We start from the raw sequence: 12,748 nt of genomic DNA, 5'->3' as shown, positions 1-12,748 counted from the left end.
GAATTCATTTTTAAAAAGCATAACTTATATACAATGCCACCATCCGGAGAAAATGCCGAACAAAAAATTTGAAAAACTAAGCTTTCTTTTGTCAAGACAAAGTACCTTTATTTAAAGTTTCCTTGCTCGGGCTGATTCGATGCACGAGCACGCTAACACAAATGCTTGTGAATAGGAACAATAGACCTGATACAAAAATGTTTTCTGTTGAATTCATATATCTTTTACAATTCCAGCCAACACAGTGACTTTAATATTCATTTTTGTACCTTGATTGTGTCAAATATTGTAAAAGTGGATTTTTCTGATGCAGCACGTTGGAAAAACCTAAAAGACAAGTTCTACGACAAAGCCTACACACAATAGGTTCAGAGAGGAACAAAATCTGGACTGTGATGAGATAAATAAATCATTTACGGAACTTGTCTTTTAGGTTTGTCTTAAATAACATTTCAAAACGACTTTTAAATGGATTCATAGGAAATACTGTACATGCAAGAACTATTAATGCTCGTATGTAATGAGTCTTAGGGCCACACTGGAAAGAAGAACAAATAGAGAAATGCTGAAATATTACAATAGAAAAGCATATATTTTTATGTGTTTGTTTTTTTTAATAAGAAATTGGAAAAATACCAAAGCAAGGAAGGGGTTCTTTCAAATATATTTCTTTAACTAAGAGAGTAAAATAAGTTTTTTTAGTCAAGAAAAAGTTTTACTATTATCTTAGTGTATAATTTCTATGAGTAAAATTGCTTCCTATAAAATAATGCCCCGAAGATGAGATTTGTAGTCACCATTTTGCTGGACATAAATATATCACATTTAAGATTAAATAATATAAGAACTTTTTCTGCAATTGCAGCGTAAATTGAGATGAAATATAACTCGGATAACCAAACTTAATTCCCAGTCTACTAAAAAAAAATGTTTTTGTCATTATTTGAATGTATTCCATGAGATGACTAGAATTTTTATCAGGCTGTGAAAATTACGGTAATGTAAATCTGTAAATACGTTATACAAAACTTTTAATATCACAATACATCATATGTCTTTTTTTTAATAAAATGTATTTTGTCTTCAGTTTTTTATCATTCCAGTGTGGTCCAAACAGCCCTTTTCCCTAACCAACAGTGGATAGTATGCATAGCAGTTCACACTTGGCTTATATTTTGGACTATATTGTTTTTTTCTACCTGTCATTAGAGATTTCTTTGAGAAAAACAAATCGAAAAGGATATATTTCTAGTGGCCTATCTGTTATGATGGATATTTGCATCGGGAAATGTGTCATCATGGTTAAATGCGGAAACTAAAGAGCATTTTGCCAATGTCAATTGAATGTAAGAACCAAATGGTAATTTATTTTTTTAAAAAGTCAGAAAAATACCACTGTTCGCAGCCTCCAAACACAGAAAAATGTTGAGAGGCCATGACAAGAAAACTCAAGAGAAAGGTGTCGGATGACCACATAAAGAGAAAAACAGCACCTGTTGATTGGGATTGACATCCATTTTTTTCCTTTTGTTTGATTCTACATCGAAGCCGCCGTCAGATTCATACTCCACGAGGGTTTGTCTCTCCGAATATCCATTTTGGATCTCGCTCATCCTCGTGAAGAAGGGAGAAGTGGAGACTGACCCGGCTGAAATTGGCCGAAAGGCAGAGTAAACGCTGGACTGGTGGCCAGCCAATTGCAGGGACGGACAAACAGGCATTCCGACATGCATTCACACCAAACTACTATTCTAGAAAACAAGTCAATGTTCATTAAAGAAAAGAAAGGCTAAAATATTATAGAATACATGTTTTGATTTCCCAATTTTGTTTTATGCATTTTCTTTACGTTGTTGGTCCTCTTGAGTAAAGACGTGTAAGACATGAGCTTTGGAACTTGTTTTGTGTGGAGGAAAGTCGAAATTATATATCAACATCGGAAGATTGTTGTCGGCACTTGTACACAAGTCCAAGGAAAATAATAAACATTTGCAGTTTTTAAGGTGACTTTCTGACTAAAAATATTGCAATAGAAAAAAAATTGCCTTACTTCGAAAAAATAAAGGAATATAATACATCTTGGACAAAGTATTATGGTGGTGAAATTAACATTTTCGAGTTTTGTTTTTTCTCTAAACGTTAGACTGTAATGGTTGTGAAAACGCAATCCTAAAAAAATTTTTTTTTTATTGTCAATAAAAGATTTAAGTTTTATTTTACGCCTTTTTTGTGGTAAGACGTTATTTCAACTGTTTTTTCTAAATCAAAGTTAAAAATCAGTAGTTTTATTGGAAAAATAGTGTTCTAGATTCGAAGCGAAGCTCTATTTTTCTCTTAGCATATTTGCATTCTTTTTCTAAAAAAAAGTTGCAGTTGGTTGAGAAAATCAAGGATTAAAATCATGTACATTTACCCTTTTTTCATTTTTCGGTGGTTTCATACCTACTCAAAATAGCTTGTTATTTTTAAGTTGTATTTTTGGTAAGAAAATAATTGTATTTTGAGCAATAACAAATGTCATTTTTTGTTAGTGACTTTGCTCATCTTAAAAGAAAAAAAAAATCCCTGTAAAAAGCCACAAGGTACATATACAGAAACCGGCAATCACACAAACAATTTAGATCAGTGTCTCTCAACTGGTGGGTCGGGACCCAAAAGAAGGATGCAGGGTTTTGCCTTGGAATGCTTATAAAAAAAACTGATGGTCACTTAAACTCCTTTACAGTAAATGGCGATAATTCCCTGCAAATGCTAAGTGTCACCTGCCCTCCCAAACCAATGAAAAAGACCAATATAGTTTGTTTCCATATGTTGAGCATGGCTAAATGCAGGTACAGTGGATAATATATGAAATATGGATTCTAATATCTTGATTTTGAAGACATAGTCACTGAAGTGAAGTGTTTTAGATTTCTGCAGCGAATTAAGCATTATTACTCGAATCAATCTGTTTTTGCTGGTGTTTTTTTTTTTAATTCTGAATGCAGTATATTCAACTATCTCTGATTTAAACTGCACAATCTTTTCAGTGAATGAATTAGATAAAATTGATTTTGTTTCTGAATTTGGGTTGCGACTGGTAATAGGGGCGGGTCCTCCAGTCAGACCAGTTGAGAACCACTGATTTAGATGACAAGCAGCAATATGCTTGTTTTGGAATGTGGATGGAGGCCAGAGAAAGCCCACGTGGTGAGACAATCCACAAGCAAAGGCCAGAGCACGGATTCAAATCTTAGACCCTCAGAACTGTGAAGATCTTCGACCACGCCTCCACTGTGCTGCTCTAAAGTTCCACCTTAAATCTATGACTGAAAGTGGTAAAAGCATCTACACTCCATTAAGAAATCAAACGTCCCTCAAGGCCGTGCAGGCAGGAGCACTTTTCGAAATGATGTGCATAGAAAACGAGCGTACTTGGGCAGGTGGGTTCTGCTAGAACTTGGGCTGATAAAGCGCCACCCTGCCGCTGAGGCAGCCCGAGGCCAGCTGGCAGTGCGTGGGAGAGAACTTGGTAGTGAGCACCACGTCGCTGTGGGAGTAGATGGAGCGCACTTCACGTAGAGTGCTGGTCTGCACTGGCACGCAGTCGGTAAGTTCACCGCAATTGTCGTCGAAGGCAAGAAGACGGACGCCGTATCCGTAAGGGGAGCAGATGAGACGGCCGTCTGGGCTGAAGCAAAGCTCCTTGATGTAGCCCCGTCCCACGTTGGCCTCCTCGATGTAGTGCGTCAAGCGCAGGGAGCAGCGTGGAGACACCAGTGGACGGGTGGGGGCGCTCTCTTGGAACTCGTACACACACGTCCACTATGACCAAGATGGAGAACAAAGAAAAGGTTACCAGAGACGACTAATTTGAGTTAAAGAAGCTGTACGGAATTTGGAACTTAGTTGCTCTTTGCTGTCTTCTCCTGGATTAATGTCATGATTGCAGCCTTAGTCAGCACATTCATGATGCATGTGCAAGTACGTGCATTTTACCAACTTATAGGGAGTGTGTATTATTTAGCGCCCCCTAGTGGTAAAAAAAACAACCTTAAAGACTATTTATTTAAAGGAGATTTACAGAAGAACATTATTTTACTCACTACCACCATCTCCTGGCTTGTATCATCAATGCAGCCTCATGATGCACGTGAAAGAAAGTGGATTTCTCAGACACGCGTGAATAAACTTTTCTTTGTTGTCATTTTTTTGATGGTTTGGGTTGGCGTTTGGAAATGACTTGAAGGGCTCTTATTACTTTCGCAATTTTCATGCCACACTTACAAATAAAAACAGAAAAACCTTGTGCAGGGACAAGTGCAACAGGACTTTCCAGCACTCCCTTTGGCCCCCATTCAGCTCTGACAAAAGTGAGATTAAATCCGATTACACAGTGGAAAATAAAGCATAGGGCTTTTTTTAAACTCAATTGGGCACTGTTAGCACATACTTAACAGAGAAAATAGTCAACTTTGACATTTTTATGGACACCTCAAAAGACACACCCCATCTTAAAGGAACATCTTTCAATTATGGAATATGTCTTTATAAGCAGTGACAGCGCAAGAGTAAATGAGTTGACACTTTTGATAGAGCAATTGAACGCATCGATGAATGCACAAAATCATGCTGGGGTCGTCTGTTACGTGTAAGATTCCAACTAAAAAACATAATTGGTTTTCGAACCAAGCGCGATGGGTCTTCTGTGAGATGTTTCACACTTCCTAGCATGCTTTGGGTGAACCTGAGACCGGCGATGGTAATACTCACCTCAAGGTCATCCATGTTGCTGGAACAGCGTATGAGCGTAGCCCATCCTTTGGGGTGCAGTTGCAGGGACGTGATGCAGCTCCCCCTGTCCCGTTCTCCTGGGATCTCTGGGGTCAAAACCTCTAAGCTGTTCCTTGGAGAAAGGCCTGCAAGAAAATTGATTTGAATTTGATGATCAGTGACTTATCCTCACCAGTTTCCCAATGTTCTCATGATTGAATCATATGGGTGCAAATAAAACTAATTATCTGTCTCGAACCTTCTCTGTGGGGATGCAATTTGCTGGAGTCGTTTGCGTGGCGCGGTCCAGCCGAGCGAGAGGCTAGAGCCCCTCCATCTAAGTGTTCAAAATAAAAACTCAACACGGAACCCCAAAAAGTTAGAAAAGCAACATGAGCAAGGGCCTAAGGCACTAACCTGAAGTGAGAGGTGTTCGCCTGGCTCGCAACATTCGGTAGCTGCCCACTTCTAGCGATTGTGTGAGGTCCAAGTCATGCAGGATAAGCAAGTAGCCCGACGATGTGGAGATGAGCATTTTGGAGCAGTCAGGCGTTAGACGCATTCTCATTAAGTAGCGTGTGTGGAAAAACTTCTTGTGTGGGCAGCCGTCCTCTGTAAATCTGCAATCCAGGATTTTTTTAATATAGAGGTGAGATGGATATGTATGGGGATTTCCTTAAATAACAAGTTTAACCTCTGATACGGGAAGGATGCAGGTAGTTAGGGCTAGTGAGAGTGAGAGCGAGAGAGCGAGAGCATGGATGGGTGCAAATGGATGGAAGGAGGGAGAGACGCAGAGAGGCAAGGATGGATGGAGGAGGGACAGGTAACAAGAGGGTGATGGATGGAGTAATGGATGGAGGTGTAGACAGAGATAGTCAGGAGTGGATAGAGAGGGAGGCAGGCTTGGGACAGACAGACAAACAGAGATGGACAGAGACAGCCAGAGACAAACAGAGAAGGGGGGTAGGAATGGATAGATGCACGGATAGACGAAAAAAGGGATGGACCAAAAGATAGAGGGAGGATATGGATAGATGGACAAGTGGACAGATATTGAGATGGATGGAAAGATGGAGGGAGGAAAGAAGCTTGGGATAAACGGATGTAGAGAGGGGGGGGGGATCGACGGATAGATTTATGGACAGAGAGGGAGGGTAGGGATGGATAGATGCACAGAGGGATGGATGTAGAGACAAGAGTGAAGCAAAGCTATAAATGTATGGACAGAGGGACAGAAATAGTGATGGACGGATGGATGATGGATGGACGGACGAAAGAAGCTGGGGATGGACAGATGCATGGATGGATGGACGACCGAAGGATGGAGGGAGGGCTAGGGATGGATCGATCCAATAAGTTTCAAATTTTGTCAGAAATGGCTCCAAGCCTGGACTTATGATTAAAATCATTACAGATGGATATCATGTTACATCAGATTAGTATTAAAAAAGTTAAAATTTTGAACTCGAAGGCATTGTAACTCTTGCAACCTGTTGGTATCCCAGGTAATGACGTTGCCGTCGAAGCCGGAGGTGACGAGCAGGCGGGTGTTGGTGTCGTATTCGATGTTTTTTACCCAGCTCGCGTGGCCATGCAGCGAGCACACCTTGGAGTTGAGCTTCCGGAGGTCCCACAGAGCGATGGTGGTGTCATCTGAGCACGTGGCAAACAAACGATTGTCCAAGAACCTGCAAAGGACCAGGGCATGGGCATTTAATTAAAATGAGCATTAATACAGTATTTTTAGAGAGGTTTTTCTTCTTGAACAATAGTATACAGAAACTCTGCAAAATTCAAGGAAAAGCAAAGAAACATGGAAACCACAGAAAGTCACCTAATGTTGTTGACACAATCCTCATGGGCCTCTGTCAAAGTTTTGATGTGCCGAGATGAAACAGGATCGAAGAGGAGGACCTCGGTCTGCTCACAGGCCACCGTAAGTACTGACCTGAAAAACACACCATCATCATTAAGCTTATAAAAAAATGAAATGCACTTTATTTTAAGACTGAATGTATCCTCATAGCATTAAAATGGGGGGGAAATTCAGCCAGTGCTGTCGCAGCAGAGCGTGCACCAAATGACCGATTTACAACACCCGGTGCTGCCAGACGGTCTCCTATCCAAGTACTAACCAGGCCTGACCATGCTTAGCGTCCCAGGATCGGGCGTTCACAAGGTTGATTGGCGCAAAACAGGTAAAACATAAAAACAAATGATGACAGGTTTGTTACATTTGCACCAAATTTACCTCAGTGCAAAAAGATAAAAAGATGATTGTATTTGTATAGCCCTCAATCACAAGAGTTCTCAAAGGGCTGTACGGACTGCAGAATATTACAGACTACATTTTATCATTACACCATCCCCCGATCCAACACCTACATGAGGACAAGGAAAAACTCGAAACCTCAGCATGAGGAAAATGAAAAAACCTTGAGCAGGGATCTGTGGATTATCAACAAAACCAAAAAGGGCAAATTTTTGAGTGACTGGTGCGTAAAAACATGCCGTTACGGGTGACAGGTATCAGTGCTGATACAAGCATTTAAAAAAAAAAAGGAAAATTGCAGTGTTGTATTATTTAGCGCCTCCAAGTGGTATTTTTTTTTTCAAATTGAAAGTAAAAAATACTGACTTAAATAAAATGCAAAAATACATGAACTGTCATAGAAACATGAATTTTTAAAAACACTCGTTAGTCGGGTATCCGATTTTATTTTATAGATGTCCGCCGTCATGCTGCTACAGGCTTATGAAAATACAAGATTGTTGGGACTTAAGAATCTCATCTCATCTCATTAGCTGTACCGCTTATCCTCAGTAGGGTCGCGGGGGTGCTGAAGCCCATCCCAGCAATCATCGGGCAGTGGGCAGGGGACACCCTGAACTGGTTGCCAGCCAATCGCAGGGCACACAGGGACAGACAACTCACTCGCTCATTCACACCTAGGGACAATTTGGACCGGCCAATCCACCTGAAATGCATGTCTTTGGAATGTGGGAGGAAACCGGAGTGCCCGGAGGAAACCCACGCAAGCACGGGGAAAACATACAAACTCCGCACAGCTGAATTTGAACCCACACAGGAGGTTCCCAATACCTTAGAACTGTGCCGCACACGCGCTAACCACTGCGCTGCCGTGCTGCCGGATTTAAGAATATATCTTTAAAATATTAGTCCATTTATGCAGAGGGGAACCAATGTTGTACAACAGGCATGTCAAACTCAATTTGGCTCAGGGGGCGGACCCAGACTTTATGTGTTTAGGTGGGCCGGATCAGTAAAAAAATGTCAACAAGATTTTTGTTATATTTCCCCCCCCCACAGAACTATGCTTCATCATTCAGCCTAATTTGTAGCCTATCCTAAATATTATAATCACTAATGTTGACGTCACATGTTTTCATAAATAATTACATTACTGTACTTATTTTCACAGTAGAGAACCAATTCATCATTACAAAGAAGTTACATATGAGTGAAATATGCTTGCCTCAATCATCATACTTCTTTGAAACACAGACGCTGCCCCATTTACGATTGAGGTAGGTTCAGGACGATCGTTTCGTAAGTTGAAATTGTTCGGAAGTTGCTTCAGTCCTATATTTTGTTTGTTTAAGGTTAATATAAGTATGTTTAAGGCTTGTCTAGGTAACCAGTAATGTTTTGTACAAAAAAATAAACATTTCATAAAATAATATGCTCTATAAAAATAAATAAAGTTGAGTTTAACTTACTTTTAGTGGTAAAAAGTGTCAGAAAAAAAGCGTTCCGACCATTTTCTCAACCGCATCAAGATTTCTTATCCCACCTTCATTTCAAAAGACATGGCTTGCCTCTACGTTACACCTTACACCAAATATATTGAATGGGTGCACGACATATTAAACAATAAAAATGTCAACGTTTTTAGCTCGCTGGAGATAGTGTAGGCATAGAATGTGAGGTGGGCATGGTCATTTTATAAAACAATATGCTCTATAAAGATAAGTAAAGTTGAGTTTAACTTACTTTTAGTGGTAAAAAGTGTCCGAAAAAAGCGTTCCGACCATTTTCTCAACCGCATCAAGCTTTCTTATCCCACTTTAATTTTAAAAGAAATGGCTTGCCTCTTCTTTACACCTTACACCAAATATATTGAATGGGTGCACGAGATATTACACAAAAAAAATGTCAACGTTTTTACCTCGCTGGAGATAGTATAAGCGTAGAATGTGAGGTGGGCATGAATGATGTGAGTAGGGCGACAAATGTTGCAAGAGTTGGTGCGAGAGTGTAGGGAAGAGCGAAGTTTATTTTGAATAAAGTTCTGTGTGTTTACAATATACGGGTGCTGACTGTTGTTACTCTCTAAAGAGACCGTAAGTGTTTCTGGGTATTTTTCTGAGGAGCAATCCATTACCCACACAAAGAACATGCTACACTGGTGGCAGCGGTGGGATTACGAGCAAGTGAAGGAGAGATGTTTACACACGAATTAGGAAGAGGAAGCTGATTTTATTACTTCTAAATGGATGCTGGGTGACCACTCACAGCGCCACACGCCGGAAAGAAACACTACAGTAATGTCCTGTACTTGGAAAAAGGTTCACACAATACAAAATCTAACTTACAGCAATGTTTGTATCTACGGATTTGCGTAAGTCGAATGTTCGTAAGTAGGGGAGCGTCTGTAAACACAAAACACGAGTTTTAGCAGGGAACTAGCCAAAGCATCAGATTAAACTATTGGGTTTGGCCTACTGAAACTGAAAAAATACTGCACAATATTATCTTTAACATGAAACCAGACTGGACTTCAGGTTTTTTACAACATTACTGCCCTCTAGCGCCGGGAAGGAACATTTGGTCTGTGTGGATATTTAAAAATACCGTATTTTCCGCACTATAAGGCGCACCGGGTTATAGGGCGCACCCCCAAAAATAGTTTTTGGTCCTATATTTTCCATACATAAGGCGCACCGGATTATAAGGCGCTACAATGGAAACGTCGACAAAACAGCCAGATAGTTCAGTCAAACTTATTACCCCCTTAACATGCCGAAAGCTTGCAAAGAAGCAAATACGTGTCTCAGACATATACGGAAACAGTGTCTGTACGATGTCACCAATCACTCAAATGCATCGTTCCAAATATCATTCGGAAGGTTAAAGTCTTAGGATTCATTTCTTAGTTTCCATTTTATTTTTTGCTGGCAACTGTGTGGACAGCAAAGTAAGAATTTTATTGTGCAGGGAAACGGGGTTCTTTACTGGGCATATGACAATAAACACTTTGAATTGAATTTAGTTTAGAAATAGACTCATCACAGAAACATCAAGATCGTTCTAAAACAAGATACCGGGAAAATATAAAGCCGCATAGCTCACCTAAGTTCTCTTGCAGCCATCACGTTCAATAATGATACGTAACCATGGTCTTCTTACAACCGTAAGTGTAGTAAATCCAGGAGAGTAAAATAATTACAAATACAGAATAGTAAAAAAATGTTTTATCTATGCCGTAGTGCAACCCAACGTGTGATTCACATTCATCTTTTTCGGCCAGTTGCAGGCTTTGTTTCGCCCCTTTAGCCTATGCGAGCCTGTAAATGATAAAAAGGATCCGCACCCTTTACCTCCGAATAACTTTAGCCAATAGTGACGGATTAAAATGATGATTGACACATTGGTTAGGAAATGAAACGCCGGTATATAAATCCCAGCATACACCGTGGACTACTTCGCCTTCGGGGAAAATCTAGTCAGCGGCTGCTTGCCTTAGTTGCAAGACTTTGCGACTTAATATCGATCCACATATAAGGCGCACTGTATTATAAGGCGCATGGTCAGCTTTTGAAAAAAATAAAGGCTTTTAGGTGCGCCTTATAGTGCGGAAAATACGGTACTCAACATTTGATCGTTATTTTTTGGGGACAAACTCCGAAATTTAGGGCCGGATATATCCCTAGGGCCATATATGCTAGTTGTATCAGTATCAATGACTGCTCAAGATTTGGGGTATCCATCTGAAAACAATTGCCCTACTGTGTGTAATTACAGATCCTAAACCTGGTATTCGGGGTTCCCCAGTAAAGGCCTTACCCATCCGGGGAGTACTCCAAGTTGAAGACCGCACCGTGGGTCCTGGTGCTCAGATTGACCGAGTCCGCTGCCGGGTTCATTGAATTATACAAGCTAGTCATAGTCCGAAAGTTGTCCCGAACCGGGTCGACAAACACGCCTCGCCTAGTCGACCTGTTCTGAAGCCAGGAGAACACACTTGTCGTTCGGCTATAGTCGCAGCCCGGTCGAGGCCCGACGACTGGTTCCGGACACTCTCCAGAAGTACCACCAGGCGGAGGTGGGGATGGAGGGGGGATACGGTTGTGGTCTGGGTCGACGTCCTGTTCCGAGTCGTCTAAAACGGGTTCTTTGTCGGAACCAACGCCGCCGCCGCTGCTACTACTACCGCTGCTGCTATTACTGCTCCTACTGTCGGGCCTGTCCCGCGGCTCGTCGGGGTCCTCGGAGCTCATTGTGGATTCTCTTGAGATATCCAAGTTTCTGGGGAACGTAGACCACCGCCGAAGGGTGTTAGCGGGAATGCCTCAACACCGCAGCGAGGCCATGGAGGTACCAAAGGCGGACAAACGACAGCTGCCGCCGAACCGTCGTTTCGTGTATAGAAGCCGATGAGGATAGCCGAAGTTTAGCCCGGATACGTTCTGGTGTTATTTTCAAAATAAAACTACAAAAAACCACACTCACACAACGTTCAACGCTTGAAAATAAATAATAACACTTCATTTAAAATGAAATAACAGCAAACGATGCATTTTCCATTATTTGTTTGGGTCAGTATTACACTCGTATAGTGGGTATTTATGTGTTTTCTCTGTCACACAAACAAAAAACGGAAGCAGTTTTTATGAAATCAGGTTGCCTTGACTTCAGATTTCTCACCGTAAACAGACATGGCGTAGTTCCGCTTCCGCCATTTTCTTGCGTTGGAATGAGTTTGTTGCTTCCACCTTGTGGATGGATCTCTACCTCGTATGTAACTTCTTTCCCTTTCTGGTTTATTTTACCCAGTAATTGTGGAAAAGGTCCCTTGACCGGTTTACTTTACCAATATAAAAATAAGTTGCTGTGAACAGACTCTTAAAGAAGTATCAAAAGCAAAGGCAATGACGGAAGACACAAATGAATCATTTTTTAAAATTCAATTGGCCCTTCAATGACAATCTTAACATCCAGAATTTGTGTCTTTGATATGCACAATGATTTAAAAACAGTCGTTTTACACAAAAAAGACCCGAAAAAAAAGTGGCCTGATTGTAGTTTGTACTCTTGTCTGAACTTTAGGTGTATGAACTATATTTAGTGATAAGTGGTATTATTGAGTTACTAGATGGTTAAAAATAAATGAATCTGGTATTATTACTATTACTATTATTACAACTTTTATGTCACTATTATTGTAATAATATAATTATCATTATTATTAGTATGATTGGTATCCAATAATGTCAATGAGAAGAAGCCTCATACAGTCAATAGTTATTATCATAGCGATTACCATGATTAATATTTCTGTTTTTGTTATTGTCATTATTATCAGAATTATAGACTATATGTTTATTATTGTTATTGTTAAACGGGGCGGCATTAGCTCAGGAGTGAGAGTGCTCGTCTTGTGATCAAGAGATCGCAGGTTCGATTCCCGGCTCCTCCGTGTCACATGTCGAAGTGTCCTTGGGTAAGACACTGAATCCCCAATACCCCCAATAAGCAGGTTGGCGCCTTACATGGCTGCACTCTTTGGGAAGTATTGACTTGAAAAGCGCTATATAAATGCAGATCATTTCATTTCAACATTATTATATCACCATCATATTATGCAAATTCATCACAGTCTAGATCAATATTTATGAACAAACAATTAGGTGAATAAATGTGTAGGTGATGATGGTGACAAAAAAACAAACAAAAACTATATAACTGCGG

At 40.5% G+C, this 12,748-nt stretch overlaps 1 protein-coding gene across 1 annotated transcript; it reads right to left on the bottom strand.

Annotated features, from left to right (window-relative positions):
* Positions 1 to 1,822: 1,822 nt before the first annotated feature.
* dcaf10 (DDB1 and CUL4 associated factor 10) lies at positions 1,823 to 11,452 on the bottom strand. The gene is made up of 7 exons (XM_088355235.1): positions 10,844 to 11,452; positions 6,590 to 6,703; positions 6,246 to 6,443; positions 5,170 to 5,372; positions 5,012 to 5,089; positions 4,753 to 4,898; positions 1,823 to 3,804 (listed from the first exon to the last, which is right to left on the bottom strand). The coding sequence occupies exons 1-7, from the start codon at positions 11,275 to 11,277 to the stop codon at positions 3,433 to 3,435; spliced, it is 1,545 nt and encodes a 514-aa protein (XP_088211361.1). The 5' UTR covers positions 11,278 to 11,452; the 3' UTR covers positions 1,823 to 3,432.
* Between the last annotated feature and the right edge of the window lie 1,296 nt (positions 11,453 to 12,748).

The sequence above is a fragment of the Urocampus carinirostris genome, chromosome 15, assembly GCF_059441175.1.
Source record: "Urocampus carinirostris isolate Australia breed hairy pipefish chromosome 15, RoL_Ucar_1.0, whole genome shotgun sequence".
NCBI lineage: Eukaryota > Metazoa > Chordata > Actinopteri > Syngnathiformes > Syngnathidae > Urocampus > Urocampus carinirostris.
This window is presented reverse-complemented; position numbering and strand designations above follow the sequence as displayed.